At 41.9% G+C, this 20,886-nt stretch overlaps 1 protein-coding gene across 1 annotated transcript in view; it reads left to right on the top strand.

Moving 5' to 3' along the window:
* Positions 1 to 20,886, top strand: part of PCP4 (Purkinje cell protein 4) — a 75,872-nt gene that overhangs the window by 20,997 nt on the left and 33,989 nt on the right. Inside the window, exon 2 of the mRNA XM_039497130.1 lies at positions 6,798 to 6,849. Coding sequence (XP_039353064.1) covers positions 6,798 to 6,849 — 52 coding nt within the window. The remainder of the gene's footprint in view (positions 1 to 6,797; positions 6,850 to 20,886) is intronic.

Raw genomic sequence — 20,886 nt, 5'->3', positions numbered from 1 at the left:
AAAATTGGCTCCACCGGTACTTGTGAATTCCCAATGTGTCAGGGGATGGTGAAAAGCTGGCATACATAGGGGCCATAGCCAGGAAAAAGGAGATCTTGGAGGAGTGATCAGCCAGGTATAAGTTAGAACAGCCTTTGTGTCTCTCCATCTTATGTCAGAGACTGGAGTCATTTCTGGTAAGTCCCAGAATCTAGGAGCTACAAAGGTGGCATACAGTGACATATGCCTCCTCCCCCTGAGTTGTGCTGAATACAGCTCAGACACATCTGTCTACCCAAGTAACTGTATATTCAAGTATTTTTTTACTGTAGCTTATGCTTACTGTAAGGTGCTCAAGCACCTTTTCCATCCATATGTAAGACATAAATAATTGGGTAGCTTGACTCACCTTGTATTTATATCCAGTGTTGGCTGGGTGTTCTGCATTTGATGAAATTATCCCCAAAATACTGATGGGGAATGACAATTTTGTCTCATTAATATTCAGCACCACTTTCCTAGCATGGAAATAAGCAGAGAAACATGAAGAGGAGGTAAAAGTAGAGCAACGAGAAGAAGAAAGGTTTCTTAATGATATTAGAGATTCTCTAAAGGATCCCTGACCTCTAGCTAATCCTAAAATAGTAACATAATACATGTTCTGCAGACGAGCAATGCCACCCATACAGATGAGCTGATTTGGCATGGAGGGTTTTATTTTGTATATGCAGCAGGCCACATGGCAGCCAGATTTTGGGGAGGCAACACCAATGTTTTTTTCAGCAAGGGGTTTTCAGAGGAGAAGGGAGAGAAAGCACATATGTGTGTGTTATCAGCTACCAGCCAGTACTTGCTCTCTGTCTCCCAGTTCTGCCTTATCCTCTCTAGTACATGGTCAAGAAGCAGGTGTATTAAAATAAATTCTAGCTTCATCTTTTAAAAGTCAGGTGCTCCTTACTGTCTTCATTAAGCAGAAGGTCCTTCTGTCTGTAGCTGGGGCATCAGCATCAGTGTTCCCCTTCTTAAAAGATTTTTTTGGGGGGGAAGATAGTGAACATCATTATGACTTTCTAATTATCCTTGGAGAAGACAAAGATCTGGTAAGTAGAAGACAAAAATTAACAAACTTTCTAGCTACATATGGAAGTACGGACTGCTACAATTACAGGTAAACTTCTGAACATACGCTAGCATGGCCAAACATAGTAAACTTTAACCCTTCATTAAGGAAAATTTAATCTTCCAACTTTCATACACAAATGTACTTGACACCCTAAATTTTCCAGGATGTATCTGCCGGCTCCAACTCACAGTTGCTTGGCTCTATCACTCCTTAGTTGTATATTGGTCTTTCTGTTTTTCCTTTCTGTGGGCTGTTTGAGTCCATTGTCTACTATTCCAACAAGATATTTGTGTTCTCTGGACTTATAGGGCATGGGTGAAATTCTGACCCCACTGAAATCAATGGCAAAACTCCCATTGAGTTAAATAGAGTCATTTTGAAATGGCACTTGAAAGGATTTTGATCTACCAATAAGATGCATTATTTTCTCCAGTGTCAGCTACCTATTTTTAAATGCAATTTAAAACCAAATGCAACTATAGTCAATAGGAAACTTTCACCTGGTTTCAGAAAAATTTAGAGTATTTGAAAACTTTCCAGAGTCAGGGAGTGCAGGGGTGTGTGTGTATAGATTATATATGTAACAGAGAAGGAGGTCATGTTGAAGATCTGGATCCTGCTATTGGTCCTCAGGGTAGTCAGATCTGGGTTTTTATTTCAGATTTCTCTCTTATACTTTACCATATACTTCTCTCTTATACTTTACCATAAATACTTTGTACAATTTAAAGACAATGTGATAGAATATAGGGCATTTTGATTACAAGATTTGAAAAAAACACTATATTAAATTTATACTGTAGCATATGGTAGCAATAGTCATGTGCTAAATTGCATCTATCGTGTACTTTGACCTCACCTGCCCAATTCCTAATTTACCTTCACCAGGGCTTATTCTAACATTCCAAACTTCTGAGCAGCTTCAAAAAGTCACCAATGTTTAAAAATCAGCTTGCAAGAGAAGTACTTCATTTGCCACTCAAATGTAAAAATTTCCCTCCAAAATTAGGTTTTTCTGAGGTGCTGGACAAGAAATACTTAGTCCTGGACAGACAAGGGGAAAGTTTAAGGTCTGGTATCTCATGACCATTCAGTAGTAGAAATGGGAAATCCCAAGCTTTCCTTGCTTGGAAACCATGGAAGATCCACAGATATTAGACATTAAAGGAGTATCATTTTTATGTATGGAAAAGCTATTTTTATACAATTTGTAGAAGTTTTAAAAAATGCATGAGTTATATATTGTTTCTTCCTCTCAGGTCTGTGCAGTTGGACACACGGTAACCAAGGCAACTGGTTTTACAGGCAGAGAGATGAAAAATAGTAAATAGACATAAGACATTTGTGCAATAGTTTTTCTGTAAAATATGAGGTTGATACAGAATATATAATGGTGTGGTATAAAGGCTTTACAGGTACCAATTTGGCATGACCCATATAACTCTCTCATGGCTTTGAATAATGACACTCCAAACTCATGAGGCTATTGCCTTTATGCCACATCACATCAGCATGCATTCTCTCACTCTCAGTTCTGCTAACTCAGGTTAAGATAGCAGTGAAGACATGGCAACTCCGCTTTTAAATGAGTGTGCAGCTCAGTTTCAACCATAGGCTGCTATAGCTGCTAATCTGAGCAGTTAAGAGCTGGGTTGCTGTGTATTCATGAATATTTTAACCTAAATTAGCTAACAAGGGTTAGCTAACACGAGTTAGCTTTTTTTTTTGCAGTGAAGGCATAGCCTATATTATATGTATATAACTTCTTTGCTGTTAGTGAAGTTTGTAATCTAGCAGTGAAATAGGGCTTAGATGAGACCTATATGGTGCATAAACTTTGTTCTGCCTCTGTGCACATGGACAAATTTCACCCCATCTACTTATAACATTCTTATAACATGTTTCCTCTTTACTAAGTGCCAATGAAATAGGACTGTTTTTTGTCAGTGCAAGCAAATCTACTCCCATTGCTTCTGATTTTAATTTTGAAAACAAGAACAGTTTATTTTCTCTGCCTACCCTTAAAAATCACAGCAGTTCACACACATCCAAAAATGTTTTAAAAATGGTGAAATTCCAACAATTCTATTTTTAATGTTAACAAATTTTGACCAGTTCTATAGTTGGTCAAAAACACAAACATTTTCAACCAAAATTTTTTTTGCAGGGTTTCTCATCAAAAATAGAAGTTTGGACAAATAAAATCATCAAAAACTCAAAATTTGGAAGATGTTGACATGGATGATCAATGAGTGGCCAGTTATATACTATAAATGCCTGTATCCCACTTACACTTGACCTGTTCTTTACCCACTGAACACCCCATGGAACACCTCCTGTCTTTCACTTCTGCCTGTCTTCCCTTCCCTTTTTTCCCCGCTGGCAGCTCTTTCTTTGAAGCTGCATGCCCTCTTCCTTTGGCTAATTGCATAACAGTATACCTGTCTACGCGTCAAATAATCAGTTAAACAAACCAAAAAACCCAACAAGCTCACACATGGGGTCCCATTTTACAACTTGTGTGCCTCAGCTAGTGTCCCCAGTTTTGCAGTTAAGTACCCAAATACATAGTTTAGGTGCCTAGGTACCAACTGGAGTACCCAAATGGCCATACTGGAAGCAAGGCTTAAAAGCTGGATTTCTCTTGTAACCCACTGTAAAATTATAGAAATATAAGGCTGGAAGGGACCTTAAGAGGTTATCTAGTCAAGCCTTCTGTACTGATGCAGGACCTACACTATCCCTGAAATGTTTTTGTCCATCCTGTTCTTAAAATCCTCCTGCAGTGGTGGATTCCATAGCCTTCCTTGGAAGCCTTTTCCACAGCTTAACTACCCTTATGATTAGAAAGTTTTCCTAATAGCTAACCTACATTTCCTTTGCTGCAGAATAAGCCCATTACTTCTTGTCCTTCATCCAGTAGCCTTGGAGAATAATTGATCACAGTCTTCTTTATAACAGCCTTTAACATGTTTGAAAACTGTTAGCAGGTCCCAGTCAGTTTTTTTTAACCTTTTCTCATAGGTGAGGTTTTTTCTAAACCTATTATAGTTTTTATTGCTCTCCTCTGGACTCTCTCCAATATCACATCTTTCTTAAGTGTGGCACCCCAGACTGGACACTCTATTCCAGCTGAGGCCTCACCAGTTCTGAAAACAGGCGGACAATTACCTACTGAGTCTTAGATATGATATTCCTTTTAATACATCCCAGAATATTAGCCTTTTTTTGCAACTGTATCACAATGTTGACTCTCATTAATTTGTGATCCACTATATCCCCCAGATCCTTTTCAGCAGTATTACTGCCTACTCAGTTATTCCCCATGTTGAATTTGTGCATTTGATTTTTCCTTCTTAAGTGCAATACTTTGCACTTGTTTTTATTTAATTTCATTTTGTGGATTTCAGACCACTTCTCCAGTTTGTCAAGGTTGTTGAACTCGAATCCTGTCCTCCAAAGTGCTTTCAACACCTCCCAGCTTGGTGTCATCAATACATTTTATAAGCATACTTTCCACTCCATTATCCAAGTTATTAGTGAAAATATTCAATAGTATGGGACCCAGGATTGACCCTTCTGGATCCCCACTAGATACAGCCTCCCAGTTTGGCAGTAAACCATTGATAACTACTCTTTGAATATGGCCTTTCAACCCGTTGTGGACCCCCCTTGCTGTGACTTCACCTAGATCATGTTTCTCTAGTTTGCTTATGAGACTGTGATGTAGGACTATGCCAAAAGTCTTACTAAAATCAAGCTATATCACACCTACTGCTTCCCCCCAATTCACTAGACCAGAAAATATATTTCCCCCTCATTTCTTTACTTTTATAAATACAGAAGAGATCAGAAAGTAATACATTTAATTTGTTAAATATATATTCACCTCAAATAAGAGGAAATAATTAAAAAAACAAAATATTAAAATATTAAACAAAAAACAAAATATTAAAAAAATAGTTTTCAGGCTGAGACATTCATCAGCCAAATTTTAGCTCAAAGGAAATTTCTATGGCTCAGTGATTTAAAAAAGCCTTTCCCCCACAAATGTTTATTAACACCTGACCACAATCCCTAACCATAGCAGTGCTAATTGGTACAGTATAATAGCAAAGATCAGTAAAATACAAGATAGGAAAAGAATCTGAGATCAGAGGCAAAATTGAAGCCTTGAAGTTTTGGGGGGGCTGAAGAATAAATTGAAAAGGTTCATGTTATAATTTTAATTTAAGTCTCAAAAAACCCACTCCTGCCTGAAAATTCACTTCTGACCCTATTTTCTACATATACGGGATTAAATTAGCACTGTTTTAAATGCCACATTAACTAGATAGTTTGTGTATTGCACTGAGAATTCTGTAGAAAAATATCAGGGGCAGAAAAGTAAACCCATCCCTTTCTTATAATATTTGGCATATTCTGTAGCCGTTTTCCCTCCTCTTCAGACAAATGAGTAGTGACTTTGATTCTGGAGGAACATTTAATGATGTGCCTTTGATATTCTACAGAACCACTGCGTTAAAAATTCATATGGCCCCAAGCATTCATAAACTATGTTCCTCCTACGCATGATAGCAACAAAACTGTTTATCCTGTTTTACTGTATAATCATTATGGTTTTGCACTTATATTCATTTTATGTTGAATATCTTATGTAATGCCTCTATCCTCTGATGATATCTGGTGTTTTCCTTAGAAAATCCTGGGGAAATTCCAGAAGGAATAAATAGTAAAAATGGCCAAAAGTGACATGTTGAATAGAAGACTGCTTTTGTCTCTTAAAATATGGTATATAGTTCAGGGTTTGTCTAGATATGAAAAGACAGTGTTGTGATCTGCAACATAATTTGTGATTCATTTAGTTTGTTGATTTTATTGATTCTGCTGCGTACAGGGAGAATTTATGCTATTTCTCTCCCAGGGCTATGTTCTACTAATTTGTGACAATATCTACGCTAACTACTTCCAGCTGTGTGTTCTTCCATACTTTGATCATATTATTAAAAAGCTATCCCTTGTGTTGCACACCATGATGGCATCATTAAAGAGTGTAGAAGAACACAAAGACTCCAAGAGTTAATAATGCCAGCATAGTACAATTTAAAAAAAATATAGGACTGTTGACTGGACTAGATTAAGGCCGAATACTTTGCAGGGGGGTTGATGGCAGTGCATACTGCTTGTTTACAAGAGTTTCAATGCCCCTGTTAAGGTAAGATTGATTTTTCCCTTTCCTCCTGAATCCATTGCCATTAGCTGGAAGGCAATACACTTCCTTCAGATCAAAGTATTCATATGGCATGGAAGGCAAAGCTATCAAATGCATTTTGAAATGACTTTCACACATGGTCACTGGACTCTCACAGTCTCTACTATTTTTGACTGAATTTAAACCAGAGGGAAATGTTCTGTCTCCATAGGGGATTAAACCAGATGGGACAAGGAAGTCTTCCCTCCAAACATTGGTCCTTATTCTTCACTCCCTTGGACCTTGTGTGGAGATTTGCCTTTCTGCACAGGTGGTGTAAAATGCACCCATCTGATTTTGTAGCATTTCAAATCCACTTTGCACTGGGGTGAATGACTTCACAAATATGAGCCAGTCAAGAGAACCAGGCTCTAATAGTGATTCAAATGGAAGTCTGCAACCCAGGGAATTCATATAATAACATCCCTTTTATTTCTCTCTCAGAGACAAGGTACTGGAGCAACAAATGGAAAAGACAAGACATCTGGTGAGAATGGTAAGACTAGATTTTATTTCATTTTGGAGAATATCAAGACAAGTTGTTTTCTTGTATCTAAATGTTTCATTTACAATATTGACATACATCAGCTTTTTCCTTTGCGTCAGTTTGAAAACTTGTGATTGCTGTCTTCACATTTATGTTTTTAGCATTTCAGTGTGAGCACAAGAGCCCTGATTTTGAACTTACAGTAGTGTCAAATAGGAGTAACTCTACTGAAGTCAATGGGTTATGTGGGTATAAACTAGTACAAGTGAAAACAGAATCAAGTACCAAATATATTTGCCATCATGGGCAAGGAGATTAGACGCAGGGCTGGCCTTGCCATGAGGAGAACTGAGGCGGCTGCCACAGGTGCCAGACTGTGAGTGTGAGGGGGGCGCCACTAGGACCCAGAGTGTAGAAAATTGTGTCTGCTGCTGGTGCATATGTCTTCTCTCTGCTCTAGATGCACAGAGATGGCAGAGTGCTGTGTTGGAGGAAGGAGGGCACAAGAGACAAAACAGGCAGGCAGGAGAAAAGGTGAGAGGGAATAACAGAAAGCAACAGGAGCTGCAGGGAGAGAGAGAAGAGGAGCCTCTTATGTACCTCTCTAGCACCCCCAGGAGCCTGGACTGATTAACACCAGCTTCTCAGGGAGCTTTCTGTTTCCTGCGGCTTCCCTGAACCCGCTTGAGGAGAACAGGCAGTCAACTGAAGTAGTAGGAGCCAGTTAGGCTCTTAGGATGCTTATATCTTCCCTTACTCAGGCCCTGCTACCAGCCTGCTTATTTGTCCCCTTCAACTGAGTGTTGAGAGCCACTATAGCTGGCACAGAACAGCAGTCATGAGTGAAAGAAGAAAACGCCCCTCTGGGGCAGCATTCAGAAAACGGAAGAAAGCAAAGGAAGCTTTTCTATCTTAGCAGGAAGGAGCTCTCCTGAGATACATAGACACAAATGTTCATGGTGAGCCTTCCGGCCCCAGTGAGGATGTGAGTGGCGAGGAGATGCCTGATCTTCCAGTTAGTCAGAGTGCAGGTGACCTGGCAGCTACTGCAGCATCCATATCTCCATCGCAAATGGATGTAACCATGCACATTCCTGAAGAAACGTGTAGATCAGAGAAGAGTGTGGTGGAGGGGCAAGAAACAGCTGCTGCTGAGTTTAGTTCCTTAAGTCTAGATGACCCAGGACTGTGGAGCCACTTGAGCAGTAGCCTGAGGGACTTCCTTGTACCTCATGGGCCACAGCAAGTGAAAAACTTCATGTTCCCCAAACTTCATGTTCCCCAATGAAAACAGAAGTTTCCATCCAACACATTACTGGTGTGAAATTCCTAAGGGTGACAGAGTGGAGAGGCCATGGTTTATGTATTCAAAAACCCAGATTGCTGCACACTGTTTTTGTTGCAAACTCTTCCAGTCTAATGTTCCAGCCACTTTGGGTTCTACAGCAACAAAGGATTGGAAAAATCTGGCTAGAAATCTGGCATGCCATGAGAAGGCAGCACATCACCAGAGAGCATTCTATAAGTGGAAAGATCTTGGGATGAGACTAAGATTAAAGGCTACCATAGATGATCAGCATCAAGAGAAGATTGCATCAGAGTCTCTTTATTGGCAAAATGTTCTGAAAAGGCTTATTGCCATTGTGAGAATGCTTGCTACCCAAAACCTAGCACTGTGTGGCACTTCATCTCAGCTGTATGTGCCAAACAATGGAAACTTCCTTAAAACTGTGGAGCTGATGGCTGAGTTTGATGCTGTACTCCAGGAGCATCTAAGAAGAGTCACCACCCAAGAAATGTACACACACCATTACCTTGGAAAAACAAGTCAAAATGAGATCATACAATTACTGGCAACAAAATCAAACAGAAGATTGTGACAGATCTGAAGTCAGCAAGGTACAATTCTGGATTGCATACCTGACATCAGCCATATGGAACAAATGACTTTAATGGTGCATTTTGTAACAACAACAGAACTAGTGAAAGTGTCCTTGCAATGGTGACTGTCAGAGAGCATTTTCTAGAATTTATTGACATTGATGATACTACAGGAGCTGGTATGACAAATGTGCTTCTTAAAAAGCTGGAAGATACTGAAATTGCAATAGCTGACATGAGAGGTCAGGGCTATGATAATGGTGCCAACATGAGAGGAAAGAACAGAGGAGTGCAGACATGGATCCAAGAGTTAAACCTTTGAAGAGGCAATAAAGCCTATCAAACACCAAATTGGGAAGATAGATGATGCCATAGTTGCCATTATGGAGGATAATGCTATGACAGGAACTGTTCATGGGGGAACAGTGGCAGAGGAAAATGGAATCACCAGAAATATATACATAACTTCAAATTTCTGTGTGGCTTAGTGTTGTGACATGGCATACTGTTTGAAATAAATGTAAGCAAGAGACTCCAAGGTGTTGACTTGATCTATCTGGAGCAATGGAACAACTGGACAAAGCAAAGTCATACCTACAGTCTTACCGGTCAGATGAGGGATTTCAGAACGTTCTGAACGGTGCACAGAAGTTGGCAGAGGAACTTCACACTGAAGCTATTTCCCCACCCATTCCAGAATACAAGAGTCACTGAAGAAGAAGACATTTTGATTATAAGGCACGGGATAATCCCACAAGAGACCCCAAACAACAATTTAAAGTTGAATTCTTTAACCAGGTGTGTAGCAGGGTAGTCACCCCACTCCGGCCCGGAAGGGGTTAAACCAGCCCAGGGAAGGGGCTGAGGCTGCGAGATGGCTGCTGCAGGGGTAAGCAGCAAGCCTGGGCTGGAAGGGAAAACAGCCACAGCTGGGGCCATGCCCCAATCAGGGCCCAGCTGGCCCTTATAAGAGGGCAATGGGCCAGGAGCTCAGACAGAGTCTCTCTCTAGTTGCTGAGAGAGGAGGGCCTGGCTGCTGGGAGCTGAGCAGGGTACCTGAGTGGAGCAGGGCTGGGGAAAGGCTAGAGGAGCTTGGGACCTCAAGCCTGGAAACTCCCCAGGCTGCAGGCCTTGATAAAGGCCGGAAAGGTACTGGGGGTGCAGAGGGGCAGCCCAGGGTAGGCAAAGGCAGCAGGTCCAAATCCTCCTTGCTGATGATGAGTGGCAATTATACTGCAGTCCACCCCAGTGAGCGGGGGCTTGATGGTGACTGGCAGTAGCCAAAGACTGAGGCGAGGTGGGGATAGGGAGTTGGGGGTTCCCCTGGGAGGTGAAGGGGAACCCCCAGAGAGCTGAAGGGGTACTGCCAGGGGGCAGCATCCAAGGAAAAGGGGCACCGGGGTCTGGGAGGGACATGGGGCCAGCAACAGGCGAGACTCAGGCCTGCATAAGGCGCTCCAAAGGCTGGAGAGCTAATTCCCTGGATGACCAGCAGGAGGCGCCGCAGGGTGAGTCGTTACCCTGTTACAAGGTGCTAGATTGTGCAATACAGTCAGCTGAAGAATGTTTCATGCAGCTCAAGGAACACACCAGTATATTTGGGATGTTGTATGATATTTCAAAACTCCTCACTATACCTGAAGAAGCCCTACATCAGCAATGCAGGACACTAGAGACAGTGTTGAAGCATGATGACATGCGCAATATTGATGCGAGTGATTTAGGTGATGAACTGAAAGCACTTTCAAGATACATTTCAGCAGGATCAACTCCAAAGGCTGTTCTAGAATATATGTGCACAAATAAGATGACCACCCTCTTTCCAAAAGCTTTTGTTGTTCTGCGCCTACTTCTAACACTTGCTGTAACAGCTGTCAGTGAAGAACGCAGCTTCTCCAAGCTGAAATTAATAAAAACACATCTACACTCCACAATGACACAGGAGAGACTGGTCAGCCTTGCAACCATCTCAATAGAGCATGAGCTGGCCCAGACTGTGGACCTTCAGCAGGCAGCAGTTCAAATCTTTGCAACCAAGAAGGCACAGAAAGCACCACTTTGATTATTCAAACAGATAAAAATGCCAGTGTTTATTATGCAGACAAGGAAAGTTACATTTGCTGTTCAGGTGTTCGAAAGTTAAGTGTTACTTAAAATGATTGAACAAGGCATTTTAAGTTGTTAATTCTCCTTTATTGGGGCACGTAGCAGAGCAGTACCATGAGAGGAGTAGAACAGGAAGAAGGCAGAATTGAAACCTTTCATAGTTTTGACCCAAGCGAGGGGAATGGGAGCATCATTTGAGCTCCCTGCCTCAGGTGCCAAAATGTTGTGGGCCGGCCCTGATTAGAGATGATTCAATATTATGGACTGGGTCATCAGTGTCTGCTATATGACTGAGTAGGGTGCATAAAGACAAGCCAGCTGTCCCAGGGCTGCTCATGTCAACAATAGTCTCTCTGTGCTTTTATTCTGGGGAGCAGGTAATTGCGGGTTCTCATGCCCTTCTGGGGAGCTGGACACTGAAAAGAAGGCAGGAAGGTATAGGTTTGTGCCATTTGAATGCCGCTGTACAAGAGCTGACTCACTGCTGGCTTGCCCCCTTGTGTCAGGGCATGGCATTGTAAGCTTTCCTCACCTGTCACTCCCTGCCAACAGCCGTTCCAGCCCTGTGGCAGTCTGCCTTTTCTTGTGACTCAGTTATCCAGGCAAATCATTTATAGTCCCACCTCTCCCAGGGTAACAGAGGCCAAGAAACAAAAATCTAATGTTTTTACATCAGGTCTTTAGGCCCTGTCTAGTCTTATACCCTGTTGTCTCAGGGCTTTCAAAAGTGCTTATCCCCTTGTATCAAGGGCCTCCATGCCAGCTTCCTGTGTGACTGGCAGGTGAGCCTAGGCCCCCTCTCTCCTCTGGGTTCCAACCCAGAGACCCAGTAGTGAGCAGGCAAGGTCTATTCAGACCCATCCCCTGATATCTGTATGGGATTCTTCCGGGGCAGATTTAAGGGTCAGAGCATGATCAGCAAACATACAGCCCAATGGTTATGTGACATTATGTCACATGACCTGAAGATGAGCTGTGTGTAGTTTTGAAAGCTTGTCTCTCTCACCAACAGAAGTTGGTCTAATAAAAGATATTACCTTATCCACCTTGCCACATCACTTTAGGCTTTTTTAAACATAAATAGTTTAAAAAAAATCCAAACAGGCCCCTCCTGTTCCTGCCCAGTTGAGCCTGCTTCTAATTAGTGGCCTTCTTGTAGCCTATGTCTCTCCCCTACTGTTTAATTAGGCCTACCTGGCCTGATTCACCCTCTCAGAGCCACTGTGGGGAATATATGCCATTAGAATCTCCTTCATTCTTCAGAAGCCTGTTCAATTTCATCTTCTGCATCAATGCTGTCAACTTCTTCAGGGGTCTAAAATGCATCATCAAGTTCCTCTTCTCTTTGAAAAACTGCTCTCTTGAGCAAGAATTTGAAGATAAAAATTATTTTTAGATTTAAGCATTAGTTTTTCCCATTGACAGGAAGAGTTTGCAAAATATTTATGTATTTCCTGCAAAGTTGAAAAGACAGCCTTCTGGTCCAAACTGGCCGTATCTTTATCACCATGCACCAAAACTAGGTTAAAATGATGTGGTGGGCAATAGAAGTATGTTGCATATACTTTGTCTCCCTTTCCTGAAAGAAACTTTCTCATTTTTGTTTGGAATCCTACACAAGCTCCGTTTCATTGTACTAGTCCCATCATAACCCGGTCCAGACAGGTATTTGGAGTCTAATACATACTTCCAGAATAAAACATTACTTAACTAGTCACACAAGGATGCAGTGCCTGTCTCACTTATTGCCCCACAGCTTACAAAATGCTCTTTTATATCTATTTTTTCCCTTCAATATAATCAATACTAACAAAGTGAAGCTAAATGGACATTTGATCAACATAGCTAATATTCAGGGTTCCACCTAAAATGGCAGTGAAAAACAGCTGATTTGCAGCTATTAAGTATGTGCCTCCTGGCTTTTGACGTTAAAAGACTTACGTTCATCAGTAATTGTTGTGCTCAAATATTTGATTATCTTGGTGTCACTAATATGTTGGGGGGAAAGTTGTATTACATCTGGCAAGTAGTTTAGTGATGCTCAAGTAAATACCACAATTATTACTCTCCAGCACTTCACTGTGGCTGTGGAAGGGGAGACCTAAAATAGCTAAAGCTTTGATTGTGTCAAGCAATATTTTAGTACATACCATTTCCTGATGTTTTCATGTGCTTCCTTATCAAAACATACATTGATACTATGACCCTTCATGAGCTGTAGAGCTGCCACAAGTGACTGAGTATGCTGCCTGCTCCTCCATGAACAGACATCTTCCAATAGCTAGAACCTGTTATCCAAGTTGATTTTTGAGTTTCTGTATCCTCGAACACACAACACCGTGACAGTATGCAGAATCTGAAAGATATGAGTATGCTAGCCACTTAATATGCAAATCTTCATGCAGTGCATTTTTCATTCTGTAAAATGAAAAGGAAAATGGTGGATTGTAGGGAAAGAAATTAAACTGTTCATTTGGCATATCACTGTTAGTGGGCTGTCAAGGACCAGTCCATATTAGCATACACAGTTGCTCAGTTGAAATAACTGAATGTTGAAAGTGATTTTTATCAGATGGGAACTTCAAACGTGTTTCATCAGGAAGATTGCTTTGACCTGATCACCTACGGGTCTTGGGGTTTCTGTTTTAAGATCATCTGTGGGATCTTTGGCTTAGTTGGTTTGCGGCTTATCTTCAGGGTCTTCAGCTGTGCTGGTTTCAAGCAAAGATTCTCTGGAAATATCATTGGCTACCACTACAGGTAAAATTTCAGTGGTACTGCACGAATAGTTTTCCTGACTTACTCGTGACATAACAACAGATTCATGCTTGTGAACTGAGTTGCAGTTCTTGACTTTCTACTTCAGACTCAAGGGGTTGATCAGGAAGTTTACAATGTAATAGTTTAGAGGATCTCTGGAGGCAGTTTGCAACCACAAAATCTCTTTTTCTTTTCATTTTCTAAAACCAGACTTGTATTTGTGTGTGTTTTTCATTTCCAGATATCTTCCAGTATGAGAATAACTAAGTTGGAAGTATAGGCCTAAATAAAGTGTCTTTTTATGCTGCTTAATTTAGCCTTCAGTTGCGGAGGTAATCTTAAAAAATGTTGATTTTTCTCTACAGACTCTCCCCGAGGCCTTTTCTTTCAGCCTGCCAGTCTCTCCATTCTCTAGTGCTACAAGCAGGATTGCAGAATTCTGTCTCTCTCTCCTTGCAGTCCCCTTCTACTCTGGGCTTCCTCTCTTTATAGTAACCACCCAGCTCCTTGCCCAGCTAAGACTCCTATTTAATTGGGCCTGGTCCCCACTCCAGCTGCACTAATTGAATATCCAGCTCTCCTTACCCCTTTCAGTGCCAATAAGAGATTTACATCCCATCACAAGCACAAAGTTGCTATAAATAGAGGTGGTTGGGAAATGTTTTTCTTTTTATCCTATGGAAAACTTGACTTTTCATAAAACAAAACAAAACAAAAAACCACCAACCAAACAACCCCCTGAAAGTTTATGGCTGAAAACTCAATTTTCCGCAGAAAGCAAAAATTTTGCTTATTCAAAAACCCAATTATCCATCTATAAACACTTTTGAAGAACATTTTTTAACCAACCCTTGCTTTAATGCAGCTGAAAAATGGGGCAACTGTCAGCTTATGGACAATTCATGAATAGGAAAAGGACCAAACTTACCAAATAAATTGTCCATTTCAAATTCTTTGCCCAAGTCTAATCAAAAGAGAAACTGTCCTGGCAGCTCTGTGTAAGCTCAAAAGCTTGTCTCTTTCACCAACAGAAGTTGGTCCAATAAAAGATATTACCTCACCCACTTTTGAACTAACTGAAGGAAGGAAGAATTGAAAAAAAGGCATGAACAAGCCTGTTCTCACAAGATTTCAAGCTCATTTCCCCCAAGAGTTGAGAGATTTGGATTGTTCAGATATTGTTCAGATAAGGTTTGGATATGCCTATCAATTTTGTTATTCTGAAGTGAACCTCTGTACCTCTTGAGATTAACTCATCCTGAGATGTTATTTCTGTTTTACTTTCCTATTAAGGATAGATGACTTTCCCATCAGTGTTATTTATATAAAGTTATAGTGAAATGAAATCAGTACACTAGGTTCCAAATATTCTAAACTATACAGTTAACAAAAATTAAAGAAGAAAGAGAAATACATATTTTGCTAGGGTTTTTTAACACGTTGACGCATTAGGCACAGATTTTGTTTCATTGCACAAGTTCACACACACAGCAAAGTCATTCATGTCCTCAAGTTAACTAAAAGGACGTCATAGAAAATATTTTAGTTATTGGTAAGGTTATTGGAGAGGTCTTTTTCTTCGCTGTTGCTGCACATTGTGAACTGAGATTGTTTTCCTTGTGTTTCATCATGAATAAAACTGTCCAATCTCCTAAATTAATATAGACTCAGAGACTCAAATCCTGCCGTCCTTTGATCTCAACAGGAATTTTGTCTGAATAAGGACTGCAAGGTTTGTTCAAAAGTAAATTAGATCTTTAGTTAAACGAGACTTTTTTATGCATGGTGTTGACTATCTATTATGTACAATGTAAGCAATTTGGTGTCAGTAACATTTTTTGTGTAATGTAATGATAACAAAGAGTGTCCTGTCTATAAAATAAAGTTCAGGGGCTCCCAGGGAGATGGGTGAAGGTCCTTTATGTCATCTCAACCTCACACACTTGCATGAGGGTCACGGACAATCTGATTGCCCGTTTGGAATTCAATTTTAAACAAAAATGAGGCATCAAATATATGAAAACGAAAGTTGGACCCACAACTTTAGATCTTGCTCCATAAACTGTGTATTGTAGGCACGTCTAGTTAATTAAGCAAATGTGAATTATTCCTTTGGAAGCTGTGCATATATTGTATACATACCTACACACGCTATACAGCCTCCTTAATATATTTTGGCTGGAAGTCTGGAAAATGTCAACACCCTAAGCATGTTTCCATTGCTGCTGCTGCCACCCATTATCTCTGCTGATGCTCTCTCCAGGGTCAAGATGATGCTTTCCATTTTAAAGGAAGAAACCCCTTCTCTTTATTGAAGGCTGCCCAGCTGCAGAGTCATGCTAAGAAAACAGCATATTAAAACTAGTCATTGCCAATGTTCCCTCTAATTTTTCCCATGCATGTGCAGAATTAATTTTATGTGCACTAATATGGAGGTGATGTGTGGTGGGTTTGGGGCCTAGGGGTTCAGTGTTTGGGAGGGGGCTCAGGGCTGGGGCAGAGGGTTGGGGTGTTGGGGGGGAGGGCTCTGGCTGGGGGATGAGGGATGAGGGGTTTGAGGGCTCATGGCGAGGGCAGAGAGTTGGTCTTAGGGTGCAGGAGGGGGTGAGGGCTCTGGCTGGGGGTGCAGGCTCTGTGGTGGGACCAGAGATGAGGGGTTCAGGAGGTGGGAGGTGGCTCAGGACTGGCGCAGAGCATTAGGGTGCGGGGTGGTGGTGGTGGTGAGGGCTCTGGTTGGGGGTGCGGGCTCTGGGGTAGGGCTGGGGATGAGGCGTTTGGGGTGCAGGCTGCCCTGGGGCTGGGGCCAGAGAACTCCTCCCCCAGCCCTCTCTCCACCGGCAGCAGCTCCGGGGCAGAGGTGCTTCTTCCCAGAGACAGGAGCTCCGGGGAAAGGGGACAGGCCTGTAGCAACCCAACACGCCCCAACTTGCTCCCCTCCTCACCCACCCCCTACTTCTCTCCTCTCCAGGCCCATGTGGCTGCGTGCCTGTATAGCCTGCTGCGCAACTGCGCAGCTTAGAGGGAACTTAGGTCATTGCCCTTCTTCCTCCACCACCCAATGATTTAACTGTTAAGAGGACCAGGAAGAGCTACTGGAGACTAGCACTGGGTGAACCATAGAAATAATTACTTTCAAGCATTCTGATGAATTAGAAGTGGAATTTTGATTCATCATGTTCAGATCCCTGTTTGCAGACACTGGTGCGGATGAAGTTTTGTTCTTGCAATGTTTGTGGAAAATGAATTTTGGGCCCATAGCAGAAGTATACAACACTATGCATGTTGTTGCTGTTCTATTTGCTGATGTGTCATATGCTTAGAAAGGTTTATGTGAAACAGGTGTGCCTCTTCATGGCTAGGTCTGTCAATTAGCTCGTGCCCCATCTGGTGCCCCCGTCTGTTGGTTACTCTCACTGAGTCTGTGACCCTTCTCTCTCTCCGTGACATGGGGTGCACTCTCTTTGTTACTTGGCCTTCTGGTCAGGTCACTATATAGTTGCACTCCCACTCCTTCTGGGATAACAAAGGTCCCACCAGACAAGCTGTCCATATGCCATGTCAGGCAGTCTTCTGTTCCAAATCCAGATCCTGTACCACTTTGCATTGCCCAGGGACCCTATAACTGGCAGCCAAGATCTACCCAATCCCACTCCTTCCTGCTATTTCCCTGGGCTTCCTCCACTTAACTTCTCTGGGTTGACCCTTCTTTCAGACCTAGAATCCCAGGGTTTATTTTCCACCCTGGGTGTTCTCCTCACCACTTCTCTGTTCCCAGAGAGTGACTCCAGACTCCCTCCCTGCAGCCCCTTTCTGCTCTAAACTCCCCGGCTTTATACTAACCAGCCTACTCTTGCCTTGCTGGGCTTCATGATCAGTGAAGCCTGCCTCTCCCTCCAGAGGCAGCCAGGTATCATAAGTGGCCTCTCAGGCCCAGATTAACCCCTTCACTCCCCATCACAGTTTCCAATAAAGAAAGGGCATTTTGTGGGACAAATAAGCCCATTTCTTTGCTCTGCTTTCCTTTCATTTTCTTATACTTTACATACAGATTGCAGTGGCATGGTGATGGGAGAAGAATTAGTTTGGTTCCAGCTGCTCTTTTTGAAGGTTAATTTATTTGATTAGCAAACACCTTTTTTGAGTTCTGCGCAAGTTTGATTTTCTTAGAGGTATTTTTATTGGACCCACAGGTACTAACTGTGATGTCCTGTCCCTTTAAATGTTTGAGCACTATCCCCCTCCCCAGTGGAAAGCCTCACTTTCCTGTTGTTTTCAGTCTTGCTGCCAGAAAGCTACCACCACAGCAGAAAGCTTTGTTTCTATCAGCTCCCTCTGTCCATCCATTTCCTTCTCTATGGGTAGAAATACAATACTAAGTCTGGAGGTATTTCAAGTCCATCTGGTCTTTTATTGTAAGTTCATGCATCCCTAACTACCCACTGTTTATAAGCAAAACTAATGGGACAGTTGCAGGCCTATTAATTTCATTTTGTACAAATGTATAACACACATGCAACACATCACTCCAGCACTGGAACAACAGACTTTGCTTCTATGTTCAATCACAAGGTGCTCATTTTTCAATGAATGGAAACTGTGCAAAACTTTCCAACAACCATAAGAACAATTGCATTTTCTCTCTCTCTCCTTGAAGACATGAATGACATTGCTCTCAGCACAACTCATACAATGAAATGGACATCTTGGTAAATACTCATGATAGTATGTTTTGGTTTGATCTCCACTAGATGGCAACCCTATCGCGGTAGCAACATCTCATTTTGACTTCCACAGCTGAGACTTCTCATGTTCCAATCTCCCAGTGAGAAGACTCCTTTATCATTTGAGAAATATAGTCACAGCCCCAAAATCACTCATCTGAGACTGCTTTGTGGTGACCCTATTGCTCGTTGGTTTTTGAAGAAGAGCAACAGCAGAAAGTGGGCTTCAGAAAAGGCAGTAGAACCCCTCCCAGCACCTAACACTGGCGTGAGCTGTGTAGATTTGGGGAGGGATGGAGTGGAGCAGTGCGGACTAGTTCCAAGAACTATTTTGCCAGTGCAGGGTAGGATGGCTCGTAGCAGAGGGAGATCATGTGCACAAATCATATTCCTAACAAATTAGGGACCTGACTAGACCCCTATGGGATCATGGTGCACTAGCTGGACTTCTCTTCTGCTGCTCTCTTTAGTACTCTATCACGCTGCTCTGTGGGTCCAGCAGGGAAGGGTGTGGAGAAAAAGGTCTCTTCTCCCAGGCTACCTGTGCAAAACAGGACAGGATTTCTCTGCAGAACATTTCAAGATGGCAATTCTCTGTGTAACACACAACACCATATCCTCCTCTTGTGTATGTGCAGCAGTTAACACAGTGGGCCACTGAATCCTACTATAATAGAAATATTAAATAATAATACCACTCAGCTGGAGCTCAGTGGCAAAAGTCACATTGACCTCAGTGGCAGCAGAATTAGATCATTAAAGATATTTATCTCGCCTGACAATTGTAAGTAGCTGTGGCTTGGTTTAGTGTTCTTCTACAGGTTATGATCAAGTCACACTGAAGACTGAAATTTTACCATTGTGATACCATCATGGACTGATCCAAAGCCCATGGAAAGCCTCACATTGACTTCAGTGGTCTCTAGACAAGGCCCGAGTATCCTTCTTGGCCAATATTTACAATAGTGCTATTAAGAAGCTACAGTATTTCAGCTTGTTATCCAAGAGTGGGGAAGAATAACATTATTATTAGGAAAATGGCACAATAAATTAATGTTCTTAGGAGACAAGGTTGCTTGTGCTAATTACACAGAAAAGTGAAAAAAATCATTCTCTGTTTTACTGATATTTTGTCATTAGTAATCTTTCCAAATAGCCTATTAAACCCTATAGGCACTTAAATAAAAATGGTTGGGTTTGCACAGGCGCGGAAAGCAGATGCATCTCCCCACAGATTTCAGAGAGAGTTGGCAGTACTCAACATTTCTGCAAACCAGGCCACATTCGTTTAGATGTCTAAATATGAGTGTAAGGACCTAAAAATGTATTCACTTATGTTTGAAATTTTTGCCCTAAGTTTATATCTGTCTTCATTGCAGGACTTGAAGTAGCATATCATCTTAAACACAGCTACCTATGAAGTCAGTATGTTTGATGTCCTCATTATTCAGCACAGTTGCCACTGTTTGAACAAGGTCCCCTGTCTGCCCATAGAAAGAGGGAAACAAGAGATGATAAACTGAGGACACCAGCGAGAAAGCAATGTTTAACTGGACTGTGGCACTGCTCTCCGAGGCATAAAACAGATTAAGCTTTGGTTTACACCAGCTTCAGTTGTTGTAAACTCATGCATAGAGCCCCGGCAGTAGGAAGGTTCAAAGCAGCCCAAACTACCAGCCTTGACTGGAAGATGTACAGAGGGCCAGGCACAGCTCAGACAGAGGGAGGCACTGGCTAAGAAGGGAGCATTGCCACCGTTGGCAGGGGATTTACTGATTGGTATCCCTTCAACAGTCTCTACTAGCAGAGCTGCTATGGCACCCCTGCCATAACTTAAAGCTGCTCCCCCATGGTGGAAGACAGAAACGCTATCACCACTTGCCCTCTCATGGTATAAATCTCACCTGGACACATGGAGCCAGTCTAGTGCAGGGAGGTGTAATTTACATTTCGATTACCAATGTTGGTGAATCTGGCAAAGTGCGTTTTTAAGTGTTCTTTCTATTCTAGTGGAAAATAGTAGTCAAAGAAGAACTACTTATTTCCTATCCATTCCAGGTGCATGGCCTCCTTGTGCTTACTAGTCTTGTGATGTCACAAAGAGGTTTTCCATAGCTCAGCACTTGTCACCGTTCACCTCATTTCACATCATCCTACATTCTTACATAAATTACAAGTTGTCACCATACAAACAACTCTTTACAACCTAGCACATTCTGCAGGGGAATAATTGCATCAGAACCAGTGGGCTCTGTCTTTAAATTTGGAAACATCCTTTTTTGCTATTAATAGAGCCCCTACTTATCTTCTGAAAGTGCATGAGGTACACAATTATTATTTTTGTATGGTTGTAAATTACTTTCTCCATATGTCAACTCTACCATCAAACATTATGAATAACTACAATTACAAATTGTATGTATTTTCATGTGACTATTGTGACAGCTTTCTGGGGCTGCTGAGTCAAGAGAAAAGTAGGACAATTTTCGTTAACTCTTTTGGCAGGTAGAGTAGACCCATCCTGCAGGGCTAGGGTGATCATTTAACAAATGCCATTCTCTTTCCAACTTCCTGTTCC

Source organism: Mauremys reevesii, linkage group 1 (assembly GCF_016161935.1).
Source record: "Mauremys reevesii isolate NIE-2019 linkage group 1, ASM1616193v1, whole genome shotgun sequence".
Classification (NCBI taxonomy): Eukaryota; Metazoa; Chordata; order Testudines; family Geoemydidae; genus Mauremys; species Mauremys reevesii.
Note: the sequence above shows the minus strand (reverse complement) of the source record. Positions and strands in the feature narration are given on the sequence as shown.